Consider the following 21,419-nt stretch of genomic DNA (forward strand, 5'->3'; position numbering starts at 1 on the left):
AGCACATGAGTTCTGAAAATCTCCAGGAGGATTAGTGCACTTTTATTTCCCATCATTTTAAATCTCAATAATTTGTGGTACCTGGGCATCCATGACATGAAATTCTGGTGCTGTGGCCCCAAGAAACACAAACCTGCAGCTGCATGCCCTGGTAATGCCCATTAAATGGGGTTTTGTTTGGGGTTTTTTTTTTTTTTTATTTCTTCTCTAAACAGTGAATTTATATCAAACTAATCTGCCTTGTCAATTTTCAGTTGGAACCTCTGAAAGGGATTTGAAAAATGCAGACAGAGGGGCAGATCTACCTGTTGTTAAATAATTAAGATAATTTCCATGGTTAATGAAGGTGAAAATCCAATCTTGTGTCCCTCTAGAATTATGCTGACAAGAGACCAAGATCTTTCTGTTTGAAGGAAAAAAAAAAAAGGAAAAGAAATGAAGATGTTTCTGTTGATGGGACCATCTCACAGAGCTGGAGAGGGCTCTGTAGGTGCTGGGGGGCCAACAAATCAAAATGAATAAAAATGAATAAAAAAATCAAATAAAAAAAAGAGTGGAAGCACCACTGAGTAAAATCACAGCTCAGAGGCATGAGAAAAGCCTCTGCCTGTGGCCCAGCTGTGGGTTGCTCTGCTTCAGAAACATCTTCAAGCTAAATATAACAATGGGTGTTGAAATGGATTCTTAAGTTATTTTTATTTATTAGATTTTTACAGAAAAAAAAAAAAAAAGGCCATTTTATTCCTCTGCTCTGTTATTCACATGGAACTGCTGTGGCAGTTTGGGGAGATTTGCTTAAATTGTGGCATCTCTGGGGTTATTTTCCTTTTTCCCTCATTTCTGCCCATTCAAAAATGAGCATTATTTTGCAGGGGTTTCTATCCAAGCAAGAGATATGACCAGAAAACTAAATATTGTCCCTGGCACTGATGTTATTAAATAAAAGAAGTGTTCTGGGGGTCAGGACAAGCCATGCTTTAGGCTGGATGTGAGGCAGATCCCCCATTTCCCAGGGAGCTCAGCATCCCGGTCCCATATTCCATCCCAGTTTGCCCAGTTTGTGCACAACACACAAGGGATTGTCCCGAGGACACTGGGGGCCTTTATGAACATTTTAGTGCCACTCAGCTACTTTTCCCACCCCCCCTTTTCTTTGTTGTGCTTCCAGCCCATGTGTCCATCCCCAGATGCCCTTGGGTCACCCATAGAGATCCCACGGGCATCCCAGAGGACCCCAAATCCCTGTTTCTGGAGGAGGGATGGGACACCCTTGGGTCACCCATAGAGATCACATGGGGGATCGTCCCAGAGGACCCCAAATCCCTGTTTCTGGGGGTGGGGTGGGGATGGGGTGTATTTGTGGGCCAGGTGCCATGGGCAGGATGAGGATGTGAAGGTATCAGAACCCCCAGGAAAACCCAGGCACAGCATGGGGGGGTTGTGGGGTGGGTCCTGCCACTCTGCAGGGAAAGCAAAAAGGACTTTATGCAAGCAAAGTGCCTAATTAGGCACAAGCCAGCTCTGGATTAATAGAAAATGGGAGATAAAAAGATCTTTTCTTTTATCCATAAGATCAGCAATAAAGGGAGGATGCTGCTGGGAAGAGCCCGGCTGATGGACCTGCTGCAGGGACCAGCTGCTGGGTGCTACCCTGCTGCTTTGGACAGCTGGGCTTTGCCTTAAACCAAGCAATTTTTAAGGCCACATCCCCTCTTTTCAGAACAAACACTTAGCAGAAGACTCAAGATACCCAGGAGGGCAAAACCCAGGCAGTGTGGGGGGGAATCTCCTGCCCAGAGCACGATGCAGAAGCTGCTTTGGCCCAGATAAGGAGCCACTTGCAAGAGACTGGCCCAGAACTGGGAGGGGAGAGAACAAAGAGACAATTTTATAAAAATTCCCATGATCAGAAATATTTTAATACCACTGAGTCACAATTTTTAGTACAAACAATCAGAAAGAAAATGCATTTAAAAATCCCGACCGGTCCCATTCTCACACTGTAGAAAAGTTAAGGCAACTTTATATTAAAATCATAAAAACTTTCTTCTGGCAGAAAAATACCTTGTGACTGATTGATTCTTTTTTTAAAGCATGAGTTTTCCTTTTCAATCCTCACTGCAGTAGCTTTTGGTGTGCATTTTTTTGGAGGGGACCCCCAGGCGTTGGGTTCAGCCACCCAAGCTGGGTGAAGGCAGACTAAAAGCACTGCTCTCCCCTGATGGGTGAAGATATTTTTACAGGGGGTCTGCAATTTAAAAGAGAGAGAGGGTTGTTAGTCCCACATCAGAGAGAGAGAAATCTGGCCAAAAATAGCATTGCTTCTCCTCCAGCATGGAGCAGGACCCGAAACAGTACATGGGAATAAAATAAAATATAAAATAGTAAAGTTAAGCTAAAGAAAAGTTGAAAATCAGCTACTGCAGCTAGTTGGGATTATAATATAATATAAAATAATAATAAAATTTTGGTAATCAAACTCTCTGGATCATTTCCAGGGTTTTTTTTTTTTTTTCCTGCATGTTATCTGACACAGCACATGCAACATGGATAAAGAGATGGAGATATGGGGAGGTTTATGGGGGGATAGAGATGAAATAGGTTTTCTGGTGTTTGAAGAGCAGTTAGTAGTGATCAAGATGAGTTACAAAAGGAGACAATTAGCAGGTTGGTATTTGAAGATTTCCCTGCCTGCTCTGGGGGATCCCATGGGGGGAAGGAGGGGAGCAGGCAGGGAAGTGGAATTTGCACACAGCAGGAGGCACCAAAATTCACAGGTCTGTCCATCTGCTACCTGAAATAGCAGAAATGAAAACATTTCTGTGTTCAGAGCCCCCTTTTTGCCTGCTTTCATTTACCCAATGTTCTCTCATGCCCAATGTGTTCTCCTCCTTGACAAGGCTGCATTCTTTCTGACCACACCTGGTGAGAAATAAGCCCAGGGCAGACTGGAGCTGGCAGAGCTCAGCTGGAGCTCCAGCAGCCAGGTGGTTTCTAATTCCTCATCTGCTCTAATCAAGACTTAACAATAACAATAATAATAATAAAAATTCTTTTGGGTAGCAGTGAGGTGTGGGGGGGGGGCATTTGCACATCAAAAGCAGGGCACAGGCTGGGTCTGGTGGCCATCAGGGGAACACCAAGCGTAGGCTTCACCTCCCTCTTGCTCCCCAAAATAGGGCTGCAGGATGCAAAGGTGAGGGGGTGACAGCACAAAGCCCCCCTGTGCAGCACCCCCAGGAACTGGCACCTCCCTGCTGCTGCCTGCACCCTCCAGCACCTGTGGGACAGGCAGAGGTGGCCCTGCCACCCCGGGGGGACAATCCCTCTGGCTAGAAGGATCCTGGCAATGATGGATATGGGAGCTGTGACCCCCTCCGACCCCCCTGCTTTTAGAGGATGGTGCTGCAAATGGCCCTGGAGCTTGGAAGATGATGAGGAGAGGGAAGGTCTCCCGGGGCATCCAGGGACCACGCAGTGTGGGGGTGCCAGGGTGTTGCCAGGTTTTAGGAGAAGAGAGGGGTGTTGGGATGCAGGGGGGGTGGGATCAAACGTACTCCCGAGCCGTGGGGGGCTGTGACTGCTGGTAGTACTGGTGGCCTTGTCGGTCCTTGGTGGGGCAGGAGCAGCACAGGAGGGCTCCCCCCAGCATGGTGAGGCTGGCAGCCCCCCAGCCAATAAAGAGAGCTGAGCCAAACTCATACCTGCAGAGAGAGAGAGGAGGCAGCATCAGGGTGGGCAGGAAAGGCAGAAGTGCAAAGTGAGATGGGCACAGGGGTGCTCCAAGCCCTGATGGGTGACATCAAGGTGGGTGTTGGGGCTCTTCTCTCTTTCATTACCCATCTTTCATGCTGCCCAGATCTTCCCTAAGCTTCCACCATCCCTTGGGCTGAAAACCCATGCAAGTGCTCTTACTGTCTCCCAGAGCAGAGATGGCTGTGGTACCAGCTCAAGCTTTTACACTGGGAAGACCTCCTGCAATGTGGCAGCTGTCAGGAGCTGCAGGTCCCAAGCTTGGCACATCTGCCCACAACCCCACGAGTTGCCAAAACGGGCAAGAGAAGGTCCTGCAGGAGGCACAGGGACAAGCTGGGATTCAGATAAAGAGCATCCCCTGAGCTGGGCTCTTACCTGGCGTTGATGGGGACAGTGCTCTCTCTGAAGAACTCATAAGTCACCTGTGTTGCATACAAGGACACAGCAGCCAATGTGCACAGACCTGGACACCAAACATTAAACATCAGCAACACCCAGTCCACCACCAAATCAGCTCCTCACCTATTTTTTTTTTTTTTTTAGAAGGTGTTCGAGGTCTTTTATATGAGAGGTGCAAGGGCTGGAGCTGCCTTACCACAGAGGACGAAGAGGATCCCACCAGCAACAGCGATGCGGCTCTTGGTAACAGGATCCTCCTCACCAACTTTGGTGCATTTCATGCCCACCACGCTGACAATGATCCCAAAGAAGCCCAGGAGCAGAGAAATCACCATGAGAGCCCGGGAGGTCTGGATGTGAACTGTAAGGGGTGGGAAGAAAAGCTGCTAGCCAGCAGAGCCAGCCTCTCTCTCCCAAAGCAAGGTCACCTTGTCCTGCCCTGGGGATGAACTTGTCCTTAACCCTGTCCTGGCTGCCTGGCTCCTGTGTCACTGGTGGGATCCCCACACTGCTGGGGAGACCTCAGCTCAGCTCAGGGAACAGATCCCCAAACCTCAGCTCATCCTCAAACCACGCTCATCCTCACCAGAGATACAGGATGGGAACTGCCCTGCCTGCAGCCACACCACAGTCCCCAAATGCCACCTGGGTGATGACCCCGGGGTTTTAAGATGTCCCCGTGGGGCACTGCAGATCCATAAAGGTGGTGCCTACCCTGGAGACAAAAGCTGTGGGGGCCAGGGTGGGTCTCAGACACACAAAGGGACTCAAAGCAACGGAGACAAGAGGGATCCAGACCCGGCAGGGGTTGGTCAGGGAGGGCTCAGACACAGGAGAAGAGGGGAGAGGCTTGGATTCACATTGCAGCTCAGATCAGTGGGGTGGGAAAGGGGAGAGGGGGGGGCTCAGACCCTTTCGAGGGGGCTCAGGTGAGTTAGGGGCTCTCAGACCCCTGGCTCGGGGAGTGCAAGAAGGGCTCAGACCCTCAGAGGGCTCTGGACGAGGAGAGCTAAGACCCCACGGGGGCACCGGGACCTGGAGGAGCTGCTGGGGGGTGTCCGATGGCTGGAGGGGCTCAGCCCCACAAGAGGCTGGCTCAGACCCACGGGGGACTCAGACCCAAGGGGCTAGGGCGGTGGAATCAACCTCATCGCGGGCTCAGACCCATCCGGAGGGGTTCAGACCCAGACGGGCTCAGACCCAGAGGGGCTCAGACCCGCAGGGGGCAAGGGGCGGTTCGAAACCCCCCGGGGAGCTGAGCCGGGAACTCTGCCCCAGGGGAAGATGCGGGACTCGTCCCAATGACCCCTTCCCCCCTCATCCCCCTCCCCGTACCCACCGTCGAGGGAGAGGAGCGAGTCGTGCAGGCGGCACTGGACCTGCCCGGTGCTCTGTGCAGCGCAGCTCATCCACAGTCCCTCGTGGAGTCCCACGGCCGTGATGATGGCGTCCCCCGCGTACGAGCTCTGCCTCCACTGCGGCAGCACGGCCGCGGCCAGCGCCGACACCCACCCGCCCAGCCCCGCCACGTACCCCGCCAGCTCCCGCACCCCGCCGCCCATCGCCGCCTCACGCCGGGAACCGCTGCCCCGCACCCGGCCCGGTTCGGCCCGGCCCCGCCCCAGAGGAGGTGCAGGGGGGGGTCCCGGGAGGGGGAATTGGCCCCTAAGGGGTGGGTGGGTGGGAGCACGGGGGGGGAGGAAAGAGGTGCGGGAGTTGGGTGCTGTGACCGTCGGGGGGTGCGTGATGATTTGGGTCCCGCGTGGGAGATGTGGGGGGGTGGAATTTAGGGCTTGGGGGTGGGGGGTGGAATTTGTGTTGTGAGGGGGGAGTTTGGGTTCTGAGGGAGGAATTCGTGTTCTGAGGGAGGAATTTGTGTTCCGAGGGGGGAATTTGGGATCCAGGCGTGGGTGGGTTTGTGGCCTGGGGAGGGGATGTGGGGCCTGGGTGGGGTGTTTGGGGGCTAAGGAGGGATTGGGCTGTGTGTGTGTGTGTGTCTGTGTAATTGGATTACACAGGGAGGGGGGATTGGGGTCCTGGGTATGGAGATTGGGGTCCTGGGTGGGAGATTTGGGGCCTGAGAGGGGGAAGATCTAGGGTGGTGTTGGGGGAAAAGGAGCAGGGTGCTGGGGGGAAGGGTGTGGGATTTGGGGCCTGAAGAGGCAAAGATTTGCGTTTATGGGGAAATATTTGGGGATGGGGGGTGAGGGAGAGGAAGTTTTGGATCTGGGGCAGAGTGATTTGGGGCCAGAGTGGGGGATTTGCATGCTGGAGGAAGAACTGGGTCTTGAAGGGACTATTGGAAGCGTGGGGGGTGTTTGGGTCTTGAGGGAGATGGGGACACCCCAAGTGACAGTGGAGGAAAAGGGGGGTGCCCAGGGGAGGCAGGGAGGAGGTGAGCCCCTACCCCACCTCTAACCCATTGCACTGCTGATGGGGGGGACAAGGACAGGTTTCCAGCTGCAGAGACTCTAGGATTAGCTCCAGGAATTCAGCCTAGGAGCAGGGAAGGGGATTTTGCCCCCCTTCCCAGCCTGACCTTTTTTCCCTGCAGGAGGTTGGGGGAATCCTGGCACATCCCCATGGCCCCAACAAGAGCTGGCATTGAAGGCAGCATCACCCCACGGGTGGGGGGTGTGGGGGTGACACGTGGCACTGCTTGGGTGACAAAATGCAGGTGGCAGCCCCAAACCTGGCAATGGTTAACTGCTCATCAGCAGTCTGCTCACGCTCGGGGCCAGCCAGCAGGATGGTGGGTGACCACCAGAACGGGACCATCCACACGTCCATCCTGGAGAAACCACCCCCCAGGGCCCCCCTCTCCCACCCCCATGCTGGGCAGGACCTGCCCTCTGCCCTCTCCAAACATTATGGGGGTGCCTGGCCCCCCAGCGTGGGGCAGGATTTATGTCCTCACATTCCCTGGATGGTTATGGTAATGGCTGGGGCTGGACAAGCACAGGAACAATTCCATGCCCTGTTCCAGGGGTGCCACCCTGCTCAATGTGCTTCTTGTTCAAGGACAGTTCCCCTCCTGCCCACAACAGTGGGTCCCTTCCCACGCTGCAAAAGTGGGGTCCAAGGGATGCTGTGGGTCTTAGCAGGGGTTGCATTGTCCCTGGCAAACATCCCCTGGCTCCCCCCTGGGATCTGTTTGCACCTTTGAAAAGTTCCCCTCGTCCCCAGCAAACACCTTCCTGAGGTTGCAGGGCTGCAAAATGTTGGGGTAAATGTTTACAAGGCAGGAAGGATGCATCTCAACACTGGGTGACAGCCAAGGGACAGAAGCCTCCAGGCTACTAGTGAGCAAGGGATGGCTTAGGAGAAAAAAAAAAAAAAAAAGGAAAAAAAAAAAAAAGAAGCCTTTATTCACCCATTTTCTGCAGAAGGCACTTAAATAGCAGCAGTTTCAGCCGAGTGGAAAGGCACATGTCTGCTACCATAGCACTGGGTCCTCACCCCTGAAAAAGCATCAAAAAGTCCCCCCTGACAGCCCCCCTGAGCCACTGTGACAGCCCCAAGTCAGGTCCACAGCAGGATGCTGGGTGGTGTGGGACATCCCCCACCTCCCCATCCTACTCAGGGGTGGAGGGGGGTCCAGTCCAAAGGGCTGAGCAGCCTGACACCACCACACTGGTGTCACTGGTCCTGGCAGGGACATCACAACCCCTGTGGGAAGTCACAGCTCATCCTTCCCCACCGCAGTGGCAGCTGGTGGCTCCTGCTCTGGCTCCTGCAGCAAATCCCTCTCCTCCGGGCCAAAAAGCATCTTCACCAGGTCATCTGCCTGCACACGCTCCTGGGGGGCAGACCCGGGGGGATAAGCGTGGGGATTGTCCCCCCCAAAGCCACCCCCCAGCACCCGGGGAGGAGGGAGCTTACCCGTTCCCTGTGCCGGGGATCCAGGGTGAACCAGAGGGCGATGGCACAGCGCTGGCCTTTGGTCACAGCTTTCACCCCGTGGGGGTTCTCTGAGCCAGAGGAGAAGCCCACAGCACGGCCACACTGGGGATGAACCTCAGCCTGCGGTGGAGGGGAGACCCTGCTCAGGGTAAGTGGGTTCCCCTCCACCCAGTGCGTCCCCTGCACTGGCACCGGGGGCTTTCACACAGAGTCACACAGAATTATCCTGGTTGGAAAAGACCTTTATGATGGTTCCAACCATTAACCCAATTCTGCTGAGTCTGGTGCTAAACATTGTCCCCCAGCACATCCATATGGCTTTCAAACAGCTCCAGGAATGGTGAGTTAATCACCTCCCTGGGCACTTTCTGCAGTGCTTAATAACCCTTTCAGTGGAGAAGTTTCTTCTAATATGCAATCTAAACCTCCCCTGGCACAACCTGAGGCTAGCTCCTCCTGTCACCAGGGAAAAGAGACCAACCTGTGCTCCCTCCAACCTCCTCTCAAGCACTTGCAGACAGCCAGGTGTCCCCTCAGCCTCCTTTGCCCCAAGTCCCTCAACCTTTCCTTGTAGGACTTCTGCTCCAGCCCCTTCCCCATTCCCTTCTCTGGACACTCTCCAACCCCTCAGTGTCCTTCTGCTCCTGAGGGGCCCAGAACTGACCCCCCCAGTGACAGGGGGACCATCCCTGCCCTGCTCCTGCTGGCCACCCCAGTGCTGACACAAGCCAGGATGCTGGTGGCCTTTTTGGCCACCTGGGCACACGCTGGCTCATGTTCAGACACTGTCAATCAATACTCCCAGGTCCTTTTTAGCTGGGCACCTTCTAGCAACTCCTCCCCAAGCCTGGAGTGTTGTCTGGGGTTGTTGTGACCCAAGTCCAGGACCCAACACTTGTTGGATGAGCTTCCAACGACGTTGCCTTAGCCCATGGCTCACAGGAACAGGGCCAGCAGGCAGGAGCTGGGCTCTGTGCTGAAGACAAATCCTAAATCCTCAAGGAGCTGAGCTACTTACAGTCTCAGTCTTGGCATCCAGCTCGGTGAAGTAGAAAGCTCCTCCTTCAAAGTCCCCGTTGAGGTAGAGGATGGCACTAAAGGAAGCCATGAACAAGCAGAGGTGACAACCATGCCCCTAGGGCAGAGCTCCAGAGAGCTGGGAGCTCCATGGGAAGAGCCAGATGCAGAAGGTCCAGTTTTGGTTGTCCTCCCACCCTGCTCCTCCCAAGCCAGGTGCCACCAAGCCCTCTGACAGACACCACCAGTACCTGTAATCCCGGAAAGTGTAGGCTGGAGGTTCCTTCACACACACCAGGGCCTCTGCATTGAGGATGCAGTTGTCCACGTGCACCTCATGACTGTTGTCACTCCGTCCTTCTTGCTTCTCTAGGGTGCAACAAGACCTGGCACATCAGGACCCTTTTGCCCCGGCAGGACCGGGGACTGTCCCCAAGCACCATGGGTTTGGAGGTGACAAGAAAGTCCCTGTAACAAAGCCTTTCCACTCTCATGGACCACGAGAGGCCATTTTGGGGGGCACAAGCCTGTTGTCCTGTGCCACGGCATCTCCATGGCCCTCCAGTTACAGACTCCCACAGCACCCAATCCCAGCTGCTTCTGGGTGCTGAAACCTGGTGCAGCACCAAGCCACCCTCCTCCATTGGAGGCAACCAACAAACTGGGCCTTGGAACGAGCTCCCCAACACCTTCCCTCTGGGAACAGGAGCAGGTCAGGGAGCAGCAAGGAGGTCGCCAGCTGCGGGAGAGGACCCAGAGAGGAGAAGAGGCTGCAGGAGCTTTGCTCCTCCTGGGTTTGTGTTCCTCTGAGCCACGCTCACCATCAATAGCTGTGCGGCACACCAGGTGGGAGTAGGAGAAGTGGAGTGGGACCTCCAGACGGAAGTAGGACTCCATCATGTGCCTCACTTTCTCTGTCACGTTGTAGTAGAGGTAGGCACTTTGCAGGGGCACCTTGCCCTCCTGGCCCAGCTGTGGCAGACAGATGTGGAGCAGGCTCAGCCCTGGGCTTGGCCAAGCAGCTGCCTGCCTTCAAACCTCCCCACCCTCACCTCCACAGCCTCTGGTACCCCCCCTTCCCACAGCCCCCCTAACCTTGAGGGCCTTGAGGACAGTCACACCATGAAAGGTCTCGCTGGGGGTGTGAGGAGATGTCTTCCCACGATAGCCATCCCCAGCTGAGGCAGCTGCCTGCAAAACCCAGACAGCATCACTGCTCTGACTTCTGAGCCTCAGCACGGGACCCTCCAGCCTCCCCCACCCCATCTCTGCCCCCGTGCTCACATTGGAGAGTTTTTGCAGCTCTTGGCACTCCTCACTGGAGAGGACCCCGTCCACCACGACGCGCTGGGAGCCGTTCAGGGCCTTGGAATTCATGGTGACACTGGCTCCTTCGTACACCAAGGGGCCACCTGTGGCACAAAGAGGAGCAGAAGGACACAGGGATGGGTGCTGCCAGCCTTGGGGCACAGGGCTGGAGGAAGCCGTGTGCTCCTGCCACCACCCGTGTCCACGAGCTGGCAGCAGGGGCTCGGAGGTCCCCATCCCACTTTCCCCACTTTCCTCCCTACCTTCTCGGATGAATTTGCTCAGATCAGCAGACTCCTTGGCCTTCTCCTCCACCAGTGTCTCAATCTCCTTCATCAGGTTGCCAATCTCCTCCGAGATGCGCGCCGCCGTCTCCCGCTCCGCCCTGGGCACGTGTCAGCCATCAGCTCCACCACCCCCCTGCCTCCACGTTGGGAATGAGAGACACCAGCACGAGGGCAGGACGAGCTGTCCCCAGAGGCTGGTGACAAAGCCCAAGGCTGGAGAGTCATCTCAGTGCAGCCCTCATCCTGCCCTGCTCAGGATGACCTACCCGTTCCCGGCACCCCAAGGGCTGATGGGCAGCACATTTCTGCTCTCCAGCAACATCTCCCAGCCCCAACACCAAAAACTCTCCCTGGAAGTGTGCTCCAAACCCCATGGTGGAGGTCCAAACCCCATCAATCCCTCCCACGGGACAGGCTTTGGAGGGGACTCACTTCTGTTTCTCTTGCAGTCTCTTTGGTATCACCTCTTTGGGTGTCCAGGTGTCCTGCAGCCAGAAGAACAACACCATGAGGAGCTGGAACAGGGTCTGGCTGGCACACAGACCCCCTCATATCCTTTCTACATGGCCACTGCGTTCAGCTGTTCCAGAACCACTCACTGGGTCCACAAAGGGGATGCCAAAGACGTCGTAGCTGAAGAAGAGCAGCTCCTTCTCCATCAGGCTTCGTTGGAGGTACACCCGGATCTCCTGGGGTGGGGGGCAGAGGGACAGGGTGAAGGCTTGGCACAAGGGCTCTAGAAAGACCCCGAGCGAGGGCAGGAGGCAGCAGGGTTTACATCACTCCTGCAGTCCTTGCTCCAGACCCACCAGCCCTGGATTTCTGGCCCCTCTGACAGCTGGGAAGCAAATGGCTTTCCCCATCCTGCACAAAGTTCCCTGTCCCGTGTGGATAAGCCCTGGTGAGAGGATGGGGGGAGACAGAGGCACGGGTACATCCCTCCTGCATGAAGGACCCTTCCCTTCCCTGGTCCACCTGACATGGGTCAGAGATCTCTATGCCTGCCTCCCACCACCCAGGCAGAACTCAAGCATCATCACTGTGCGATTTTGAAACCAAATCTTCTCTTTTTTAAGCAATTCCACTTTCGTTGGAGCAGTCTGGAACAGAGGTCTGCTCAGATTCTTCTAAAAAGTCTGACCTCTCCCACAGGACTGGTCCATTTGTGCTGGTCCATCAGGACTTCATTTGGCCAAAGATACTTAGCCCGTGACATTTTTCAGTCTCTCAGCTATTTTCCAGCTTGTTGGTCTCGGATGCATCCACTCCTCTCCACCTTGCCACCAGAGGGTGGCTGGACTCAAGCAGACCCCAAAACCTCTGCAAAGGTGATGAGACCCAGGAGGGGAGAAGATGTCCCTGAAACAGCTCATCCCAGTGGGTTGCTCACCTCTCGGGGCTGGATAGGTCCTGCCAGGTTTTCCCCCAAGACAGCAGTGTAATAGGCCAGATTCTGGTTCATCACCTCATCGTTTGGGTAGAAGAGCAAATAGGTTTTGGTGCACTCAATGGCTTTTTCGTAATTTCCACCTGCAAAGAGAATGTTATGTTCTGTTATGGCCTGTCCATGAGACATGGAGAAAACATGGACATGGAGGAGAAACAAGAAAGTACTTCTTTTTCAAAGAGTCACCCAAGTAGGGCAGATACCCCAGAACAAGATAACTATTGCCACAAAGGCAAAACTTATTCTCCTCCTCTGTTCTGCACTTGTGAGACCCCCACCTCAAATACTGCATCCAGTTCTGGTGTCTCCACCATAAGAAAGACACAGATCTGTTGGAACGAGTCCAGAGGAGGGCCACAAAGAAATTTTTAAGGTGAGGGTGGTGAGACACTGGTGCAGGTTGCCCAGAGAAGTTGTGGAAGAGTTCAAGGCCAGGTTGGATGGGGCTTGGACAACCTGGACTGGCGGGAGGTGTCCCTGCATCTTGGGTTGGACTACGTGGGGTCTGAAGGTCCCTTTCCAACTCAAGGATTTCTGCTTGTGAAGAACAGCCCATGCAGATCATGGTGTCCAGCACCAATGGAGGACAGGGCAATGAGCTACTTACTGTTGTAGTAGGCAAACTGGAGGTAGTTGAAGTGTGAGGGCAAAAAATCCTCCAAGGGTTTCTCCCGGCCAGGCTGGGAGGCCAGCTCTGTAACACATCCCTGCTTGCAGCTGAGTACCTGCATGTAGTGATCTGGTGGAGAAAAACCCCGTGTCACTGCTCGTGGTAATCCAAGGGGTGGTGAACAGAACCTTGCGGGGTCTCTGACTCCAACCCTCCTTGCAGCAGGCCTGTTGCCAGCTTTTTGGTGGTGGAAACCCTCCAGGATGGTGGTTGCCTATCTCTGTGTGGTTGGTGGTGGGGCTGTGTGGCTCCCTGGGGACGGACTGGCCATCCTCAGTCTCCCCCCTTGTGTCCTAGTGATCCACGTGTCCTGTTCCTCCACATCCCTCTGGAATCTGGGGGGGTTCCTGGGCATCACCCCAAGTGCTGAGAGTGGACAAACACCTACTGCCACTCACTGGTCACTCTCCTCCTAGTGAAACCCAGATGGTGTTTGCTGTCCTGGGAAATCCACTGCTCTCCAGGACTTTGGGGACAACCACCTCCCAGTGTTGTCTCCAGCTCTTGGGAAAGGCCACAGCATGCACAACACCCACCTGTGATGGCCTGGAAAAGGTCAGCGTTGTACTCCAGGTAGTTGTAGCCCTCATAGTCATAGGGTCCCTCACAAAGTGCACGGCACTCAGCATCTGCCACAAAATACTCCTCCAGTGCCTTCTCCAGGTGCAGGATGGCAGCAGCTGGCTGCTCCTCCGTGTAAAACCTGACACCCAGCCGAAATTCACTCTGTGGAGAGATGAGGAATGAGGAGGGGGCTCCTCAATGTCCCACTCCCTGTGGTGGAGCACCCAGGGTACTTTATCCTCAGAGGATGGGGATGGATCTCCAGCACCACCGTGGCACCCTCACGACTTCACCAAGCTGTGGCGTGACCCCCCCCAGGTCCAGCAGCGGAGGGGAAGTTTGGGGGTCTCACCAGGTGGGGTTTGGCTTCCAGGTCGGTGAAATCCTCCTCGAGGACCCCGGCCATGGCTTGGTAATACTCCAGGTTCTGCCTCATCTCCTGGTGCCCGGGGTTGGCCACATAGAACGTGTGCGCGGCCGCGGCTGCCTGCGCTGCCCGGTTCATCTGCAGGGGGGGCAGAGGGCTGAGCCCGGAGGTTGGACCGGGGACCCGCAGCCGGGACGGGGGCGGCGACGGGGGCGGCTCCGGCGAGCTCCTACGTGGCACTGCGGGAAGGGGGGGACGGGCAGGGCCCGGGGGCCGCCGGCCGGCACCCCGCACCCGCCTGCCAGGGCAGCCGGACCTCCCGGGACACCCCCGGGATCGCCCCCGCCCGGTTCTCCCAGTTGTTCCCCTCCTCCCCCGGGATCCCTGCGGGCATCGCACCCATCTCGGATCCCGGTCCCGTTCTATTCCCGCGGCCGTTGCCGATCCCGCAAGCCCCGGTCCCGCACCTTGAAATAGGCGACCTGGAGGTAGTTGTAAGGGCTGCGCTTGCTGAACTCGCGGTCCAGCTCGTCTCCCAGCCGGTACCGGGAGGGCGCGGGGGGCCCGCAGTCCCGCAGGCAGGCAGCACGGCGCAGGAGCCCGCGGAAGAAGAGCAAATCGCGGAGCGCGGGTTCGAGATGGGGATCCTCTCCCTCCGCCGGCCCAGCCGTGGCGTTGGCGCAGAGCAGGCGGCACCGCACCAACCGGGACCGCACGGCCGCCCGCGCCCGGAGCGCCCGCTCCATCTGCAGCACCACGGCGGGCCAGTCGCCCCGCGTGTAGGCCTCGGCACCGGCGGCGAACAGAGCGTCCGGCGGCTGGGCCGGCAGCGGGGGATCATCCGGTACCGGCCCCGGTGGCGTCGCCGCCCGCGCCAGCAGCGCCAGGAGCAGCAGCAGCAGCACCGGGATCCCCGCAGCCCCGGCGGTCCCCGCCATCTCCCCCAGCCCGGGGGCCGCGCCCGCACACGCCCCTCCCGCACCGGCACCGAGCGCCCCGCCCACCCTACCCGCCCGACAGCCAATCAGCACCCAGAACGGCCCCGCCCCGCGGCGGAAGCTCCGCCCCCACCGGACGGAAAGGGCCGGGCCGGCGGGGCGGGTGATGGCGGCGGAGGGGGAAGCGGGGCCCGGTGGGGCGGCGGGACTGGCCCTGGTGGAGGGCAGCTCAGGCCGGGCTGCCCGCGTCGGGGACCCCGGGGATCTGGTGGCCCTGGCCCGGCAGGTGCAGCAGGTGAGGGCCGGGACCCGGCGGCGGGACCGTGGAGACAGTGCCGGCACACGTTGCCCCGCTCCCGTACCCGGCGCCCCGCTCCCGTACCCGGCGCCCCGCTCCCGTACCCGGCGCCCCGCTCCCGTACCCGTATCCCGCTCCCGTACCCGTATCCCGCTCCCGTACCCGTATCCCGCTCCCGTACCCGGAGTCCTGCTCCCGTACCCGGAGTCCTGCTCCCGTACCCGTATCCCGCTCCCGTACCCGTATCCCGCTCCCGTACCCGTATCCCGCTCCCGTGCCCGGCGTCCCGCTCCCGTGTCCGGCGTCCCGCTCCCGTGTCCGGCGTCCCGCTCCCTTGCCCGGTATCCCGCTACTTTGCCCGGTATCCCGCTCCCGTGCCCGGTATCCCCCTCCCGTGCCCGGTATCCCCCTCCCGTGCCCGGTATCCCCCTCCCGTGCCCGGTATCCCGCTCCCGTGCCCGGTATCCCGCTCCCGTGCCCGGTATCCCGCTCCCGTGCCCGGTATCCCCCTCCCGTGCCCGGTATCCCCCTCCCGTGCCCGGTATCCCGCTCCCGTGCCCGGTATCCCCCTCCCGTGCCCGGTATCCCCCTCCCGTGCCCGGTATCCCCCTCCCGTGCCCGGTATCCCGCTCCCGTGCCCGGTATCCCGCTCCCGTGCCCGGTGTCCCGCTCCCGTACCCGGTGTCCCGTTCCCTCCCGGTCGTTGCCGGGACCTTCGCAGCCGGAGGCGGCCGCGGTGCCTCCCGACACGTCCTGGTGTCCCGTGGTGCCTGTCCCCGTGTCCCGGTTTCCCAGCACGTCCCCCTGTCCCCTCCTGTCACACCTCAGTGCCTCTCTCCAGTGATTCCTACAACACCCCACTAAGCTCCCAGTCACCCCAGTACACCTCCCAGCACGTCCCACTGCTTTTAGTCCAGCACACTGTGTCCTACCACTCGCTCTCCAAGTCCATCCCAGCATCTTGTTCCTTCTTCAGTGATTCCCAGTCCAATCCAGTGCCTCCCAGTGAGTGCATCCCACCTTCCAGTACGTCCCCTGGAGCTTCTCAGCCCACCTAAATGCTTCCCTGTAAAACCTCCTGCCTCCTCCCAGTGCATCCCAGTGCCTCCCAGTGTGTCCTGCCGGCCTTTTCCACTGCTCTCCAGTTTCTTTCATTTCCTGGTTCCCTGGCTGCCCTCTCACTGCTGGGGGTACCAGGGCAGCTCCCACCCCACCAAGGGCCCCATTAAAGCCTGGAGTGAGGCCGTGGGTGCCTCTCCCCCAGCCCAGGGGGGTCCCAAGGGCTACGTCCCTTCCCCTCCTGGCCCAGCCTCCTTGTTCCTTGCCAGGCAGACGACTTCATCCGTGCCAATGCCTGCAGCAAGCTGACTGTCATTGCCCAGCAGATCCAGTACCTCCAGGAGCAGGCACGGAAGGTGAGGATGGGTTGAGGGAGCTGGGAGCTTCTTGCCTGCATGGAGAGGGGAGATGGGGGTCTCTGCCTGCACTGCCTGGCATTTGGGTGCAGGTGTGGCCTGGGTGCAGCCATAGCCAGGAGTCAGGTGGAGGAGATTCAGTGGGAAAATAATGTGTTTATTATATGGTATCAGCTGGGGAGGGGGGGAGTGTTGGTTTTGGTGTCATCCCTGAGTCCTTCGACCAGCAGGGAGCAGTTTTATTGAGGTGGAGGAGGGAGGGCAGGCAGTGGAAATCAGCTTAGGTGTTGGGAAAGATGGAGGGATGATGGATTTGGGGACAGGTGACTCCTGGGAGCACTCAGCACAGTGCTCCTGGGGGCAGAGGAGCTGTTATCTGACAAAGGGCCTGGCTTTCCAGCTTGTCCCAGCTCGTTTGCTGGAGCAGGTGGCTCTGGCAATGGGGCTCAGCTCTCCTCTCCAATGCAGCCCCTTTGGGGATGAAATCTCAGAGGCTAAATGGGAAAGGATCTGCCAGTCACCACGACTGCTCTGCCACCATCCAGGCCACTACGTCATGGAATTGTTAACTGGTGGAGCCAGAGCTGTGGAGCAATCAGCTGCTGGAGCTGGGAGGATGAATTCCCCTTTGTTTGCTGTCCTTTCCCTCGGGGACCACAGCAGGGAAGTCCCCAGGGGCTGGTAGCTGTGTGTGGGGACAAGAAACAAATCCAGCATGTGGTGGGCTGAGGCACAGAGGTGAACCTGGGGCTGTGGAGAAGAAGATCTTGGTGGCTGGTGGTATCTCCACCTCTGTGGAGGGGTGTAGGAGCTCTCATGTCCAGCTCACAGGGGAAACTTGGTGAAAATCTCTGGAAAACAGCTGCTTCCTGGGGCAGTTGGGATGTGCCATGTGAAGCCAAACGTGCACCGGGGAGGACGGTGCCTCGTGAGTGGTTTGTCAAGGGATGTATCTTGGACCCTAGTGTGCTCTAGTTTTATTTAACGTGTCAAGATTTAAAATTTGATTTTCAGATCTTGGATGAAGCCAGCAGAGATGCTGATCTGAACCACGTGGCCTGCAACCTCGTGAAGAAGCCAGGGAACATTTACTACATGTACAGGCGGGAGAGTGGCCAGCGGTACTTCTCCATCCTGTCTCCCAAGGTGGGTGGTAACAAAGAAAACCCAAGGTTGTGGTGGTTTGGACACTTCTGGACCTCAGCTAAAGGTACCAACTCGATGGTACCTGGTCGATGGTTTTCCTGGTAGACAAGAAGATGCCCATGAGCCAGCAATGTGCCCTTGTGGCCAAGAAGGCCAATGGCATCCTGGGGTGCATTAGAAAGGGTGTGGTTAGTAGGTCAAGAGAGGTTCTCCTCCCCCTCTATTCTGCATTGGTGAGGCCACACCTGGAGTATTGTGTCCAGTTCTGGGCCCCTCAGTTCAAGAAGGACAGGGAAGTGCTTGAAAGAGTCCAGCGCAGAGCTACTGAGATGATTAAGGGAGTGGAACATCTCCCTTATGAGGAAAGGCTGAGGGAGCTGGGTCTCTTTAGTTTGGAGAAAAGGAGACTGAGGGGTGACCTCATCAATGTTTTCAAATATGTAAGGGGTGAGTGTCAGGGAGATGGAGTTAGGCTTTTCTCAGTGGTGACCAGTGATAGGACAAGGGGTAATGGGTGTAAATTGGAGCATAGGAGGTTCAAGTTGAATATCAGAAAGAATTTTTTTACTGTAAGGGTGACGGAGCCCTGGAACAGGCTGCCCAGGGGGGTTGTGGAGTCTCCTTCACTGGAGACATTCAAAACCCACCTGGACACGTTCCTAGGGGATGTACTCTAGGGGGCCCTGCTCTGGCAGGGGGGGTTGGACTAGATGATCTTTCCAGGTCCCTTCCAACCCCTAGGATTCTATGATTCTATGATGTTAGCTCCTGCTCAGTTGGTGTTTGTCCTTAGTCTGAGTTCTTTGCTGGTGGCAGAGCACCGACTCAGAGCAACCATTCTCTCACCTCTGGGTAGGTGGGGGTCAGGAATCCCTTTGGCACATGGACCTCAGCTCTGCCTTTCAGTCCCTGCAGGACTTCTCTGGAAGTAATGAACTGCAAATAGCCCTGGGCTGCCTGGCAGTGGGGTTTTCTCAGGCACTTCAGGCCAGAGAGTGAATCACTTTGGTTCTTGTAGGTGCCCTCCTTCCAGGGCACCCATTTCCTTATCTGCAGGGTGAAGGCTTCAGAGCAAAGCACCGAGCACGTAGAGGAGCTCTGTGCAGCTCAGGGGGATGCTGTAGCCTCCTGCCTCTCTGCATCAGCAGCACTGTGTCTTGGCCTGGTCTTAGACTCAGTCTTGTTAAGCCTATTTTTAGGGTAGAAAATGGATGGTCATGTAGCTAGGACTGCTCCAAAGGTGGGATGGGCTGTCCAGCAGGGGCAGAGCTTGGGGTGAAGGACAACTTCAAGGGAAAATGAGCAATGATACGAATTCTGTTCTCTTCCAGGAGTGGGGGACCAGTCCTCATGAATTTGTTGGTGCCTATAAGCTCCAGCATGACATGTCATGGACTCCGTTTGAGGAGATTGAGAGAAGGGATGCTGAGATGAGGGTTCTGGACAAGCTGCTGAGCCAGCAGGCAGCACTGCCCCCGTGTACAGAGCCCAACTTCCAGGGCTTGACCAAGTGACATCAGTGACCATCCAGGTCCCCCTGTGCAGAGTCCTTTGTTCTGCCTAAGGCAGAGCAAGGAAAGAGACCAAGAAACAAAAATGCTGATGCTGCCAGTGCTTGCTCTGTGTTTTAACAAGGTTCATTCTGCATTCTGTCTGACTGGATTTTCTAGGAATTGAATAATTTATTTCTTTGATTTATGCCAGGCTGTAGTCAGAGGCAGATAATATCAGGTGGAGTCAGTTCCAAGAGGGCTTGGGGCAAAAAAGCAAACATGCTTGGGGCAGATGTGATAACACTATAAAATATCCCCTGCCTGTCTGGCTCTGGTGTCCTGGTTGTGTCTACGTGTGGCAGGTAATGCTTTCAGGGCTGGATGGTTTTCCCTCATTAAAATGCACATGTTTAGGAAGCTCTGTGGCCTGGGAAGAGCAGTCAAAACCCCACACAGGACAGTCTGTCGTGACCTTTATCTGTTGGTCTCTGCCCCAGGTGGTCCAAAGCCCTGAATCTGGCACATGTCATGACCTGGAGCTCTTTTCTCTGGGAAGAACACCCTGAAATTGCCATTCAGGGCTCAGGCACTCTTCAAAAGGTCTGTGTGTCACTGTCCTCCTGTCTTCCCCTGGGCTTTGAGTGCTTGAGCTGCCAAGATGAGACAGGAGTATGCAGGGACACTGAATAATAGTGAAAATAAATGAAAATAAATAAATAAATGAGAATTTTAATGAGAAAATAAATCAGTATTGAGGTCAAGTGTAGCTCTGAGACAGGCCCTGTGTGGAAAGCATCCCTTTGGCTTTACCAGAGGGCACAAGGGGTTAGTAGGACAACTCCAGCCTCCTTTTCCACCAAGAATTGGGAAGAGGCAAAGGCCAGAGCTGCTGAGATGTTCTCCCTCTGCCCAGCTTCAAAAAAGCCTGGTTTTGGACTACACTGATGGAGAAGATGTCCATGTTGGGTCCTGGCATCTCAAGTCAGATCTGCTCTCATCCTCTCCTGACTTCCTGACCTCCCTGGGGTTATGAGGCAGTGACCTGTGCTGCTCAAGGCATTTCACAGTCACATATTCACATTTCACAGTCACATATTCACATTTCACAGCCACTTAGCTGCCTCTCCACTGGTGATGTGATGGTTGGGGCCATTTGTGGAAGGAAAATTGTGACCCCAAGGTCTGAGCCCACCAAAGGTGGAGGTGATGCTTATTGAGGGAGTCCAACCAGAAGCACACTTGGGTTGGGCTTTTCTGCCTTCCAGGGTGGTGGTGGTGGATGGGAGAGTGGTGTCCTCTTCACAGCCTTTCATAGAATCATAGAATTGGCTGATCAAATGTCTTGATTTTATGCTTTTTTTTTTTTTTCCTGCTTATTTCATCACCCCAGGCCTTATTTCACTGCACGTTATTAAACCTTAACTTGGAAGGGAGAAAGCTAATTACTGCATGGGCTTTGTCATGGTGCTAATTACAGCAAGATCAGAGGAGATCCTCATGTATTGATTTGTGCTCCTCTGGGCAGAGGGGATTCCTGCTCCCATTTTGTCTGTTTCCCATCACTAGAAGCTGCACAGTGACAGTGGGAAGGGGTCAGGGTGATGTTTGTAGACTTCCATAGCTTGTGATTCCACACATTCCAGCCTCTGGTGGGAATTCCTGTGGGCTTTACTCCATCTCCTGACCCTCCCTCCTCGGTACTTCAGAACTCCCCAGTGTCCTGCAGCTCCTCTGGGTGCTGGCAAGTGTTTTTTTCTTGGATTTGCCCAAAAAGAGCCAAACCACTGTTGCTGTAGCTCCAGAAGGTACCAAGAGGCCAGACACGGTGGTGATGGGCTCCTGCTTGGTGCTCTCTGCAGAAACAGGGATGCAGCTGCCCAGGGAGGTGATGCTGGAAAAGGGGGAACTGTTCCCTCAGAGCAGCTCGCTGGGGTTGCCATCTCATAGAATCACAGAATCCTAGAATGGGCTGGGTTGGAAGGGACCTCAGAGCTCATCAAGTCCAACCCTTGCTCCACTCCCCCCGTGGTTCCCAGCCCATGGCACTGAGTGCCACATCCAGGCTCTTTTGAAATATCTCCAGGGATGGAGAATCCACCCCTTCCCTGGGCAGCCCATTCCAATGCCTGATCACCCTCTCTGCAAAGAATTCTTTCCTAATATCCAACCCAAACCTCCCCTGGCAGAGCTGAAGCTCTGCCAGGGGAGGTTTGGGTTGGATATTAGGAAAAAATTCTTTAGACCGTGCCCTCTTGTCCCACTGATATCTGCCTGACCCCCCCTGGCTCCAACCTCCTTTCAGGGAGTTGGAGAGAGTGATGAGGTCTCCCCTGAGCCTCCTCTTCTCCAGCCTCAACACCCCCAGCTCCCTCAGCCCTTCCTCACAGGACTTGTGCTGGATCCCTTCCCAG

The 21,419-nt window shown here is 56.2% G+C and overlaps 3 protein-coding genes across 4 annotated transcripts; 1 reads left to right on the forward strand and 2 right to left on the reverse strand.

Annotated features, from left to right (window-relative positions):
* Positions 1–1,897: 1,897 nt before the first annotated feature.
* Positions 1,898–5,848, reverse strand: CLDN19 (claudin 19). Of its 2 annotated transcripts, none has more exons than XM_071767092.1 (5): positions 5,495–5,848; positions 4,352–4,516; positions 4,132–4,219; positions 3,558–3,704; positions 1,898–2,248 (listed from the first exon to the last, which is right to left on the reverse strand). In XM_071767092.1, the coding sequence occupies exons 1-5, from the start codon at positions 5,715–5,717 to the stop codon at positions 2,200–2,202; spliced, it is 672 nt and encodes a 223-aa protein (XP_071623193.1). In that variant the 5' UTR covers positions 5,718–5,848; the 3' UTR covers positions 1,898–2,199. The 2 variants fall into 2 exon arrangements, with proteins under 2 accessions (XP_071623193.1, XP_071623194.1); XM_071767093.1 differs by having other exon boundaries at positions 1,898–2,794.
* Positions 5,849–7,502: 1,654 nt separating this feature from the next.
* Positions 7,503–14,720, reverse strand: P3H1 (prolyl 3-hydroxylase 1). The gene is made up of 15 exons (XM_071766820.1): positions 14,186–14,720; positions 13,704–13,856; positions 13,324–13,513; positions 12,725–12,856; positions 12,061–12,200; positions 11,270–11,359; positions 11,103–11,155; positions 10,647–10,768; positions 10,360–10,487; positions 10,171–10,266; positions 9,897–10,047; positions 9,327–9,444; positions 9,077–9,152; positions 8,038–8,178; positions 7,503–7,954 (listed from the first exon to the last, which is right to left on the reverse strand). The coding sequence occupies exons 1-15, from the start codon at positions 14,654–14,656 to the stop codon at positions 7,835–7,837; spliced, it is 2,181 nt and encodes a 726-aa protein (XP_071622921.1). The 5' UTR covers positions 14,657–14,720; the 3' UTR covers positions 7,503–7,834.
* A 70-nt stretch (positions 14,721–14,790) lies between these two features.
* Positions 14,791–19,753, forward strand: C23H1orf50 (chromosome 23 C1orf50 homolog). Its single transcript, XM_071766821.1, has 4 exons — positions 14,791–14,951; positions 16,283–16,369; positions 17,384–17,515; positions 18,847–19,753. The coding sequence occupies exons 1-4, from the start codon at positions 14,823–14,825 to the stop codon at positions 19,027–19,029; spliced, it is 531 nt and encodes a 176-aa protein (XP_071622922.1). The 5' UTR covers positions 14,791–14,822; the 3' UTR covers positions 19,030–19,753.
* Positions 19,754–21,419: the final 1,666 nt, after the last annotated feature.

Source organism: Heliangelus exortis, chromosome 23 (genome assembly GCF_036169615.1).
Source record: "Heliangelus exortis chromosome 23, bHelExo1.hap1, whole genome shotgun sequence".
NCBI lineage: Eukaryota > Metazoa > Chordata > Aves > Apodiformes > Trochilidae > Heliangelus > Heliangelus exortis.

Excerpts from the sequence above, each read along its gene's own strand:
- CLDN19 (XM_071767092.1), bottom strand. The coding sequence starts at position 5,717 with ATGGGCGGCGGGGTGCGGGAGCTGGCGGGGTACGTGGCGGGGCTGGGC. Across the intron at positions 4,220-4,351 it reads GATCCTCTTCGTCCTCTGTG|GTCTGTGCACATTGGCTGCT; the intron begins GTAAGGCAGCTC and ends TTTGGTGTCCAG. Across the intron at positions 2,249-3,557 it reads CAGCCCCCCACGGCTCGGGA|ACCCCCTGTAAAAATATCTT; the intron begins GTACGTTTGATC and ends TTTAAATTGCAG.
- C23H1orf50 (XM_071766821.1), top strand. The coding sequence starts at position 14,823 with ATGGCGGCGGAGGGGGAAGCGGGGCCCGGTGGGGCGGCGGGACTGGCC. Across the intron at positions 14,952-16,282 it reads TGGCCCGGCAGGTGCAGCAG|GCAGACGACTTCATCCGTGC; the intron begins GTGAGGGCCGGG and ends GTTCCTTGCCAG. Across the intron at positions 16,370-17,383 it reads TCCAGGAGCAGGCACGGAAG|ATCTTGGATGAAGCCAGCAG; the intron begins GTGAGGATGGGT and ends TTTGATTTTCAG.
- P3H1 (XM_071766820.1), bottom strand. The coding sequence starts at position 14,656 with ATGGCGGGGACCGCCGGGGCTGCGGGGATCCCGGTGCTGCTGCTGCTG. Across the intron at positions 10,769-11,102 it reads AGACTGCAAGAGAAACAGAA|GGCGGAGCGGGAGACGGCGG; the intron begins GTGAGTCCCCTC and ends ACACGTGCCCAG. Across the intron at positions 10,048-10,170 it reads CTGTCCTCAAGGCCCTCAAG|CTGGGCCAGGAGGGCAAGGT; the intron begins GTTAGGGGGGCT and ends TGTCTGCCACAG.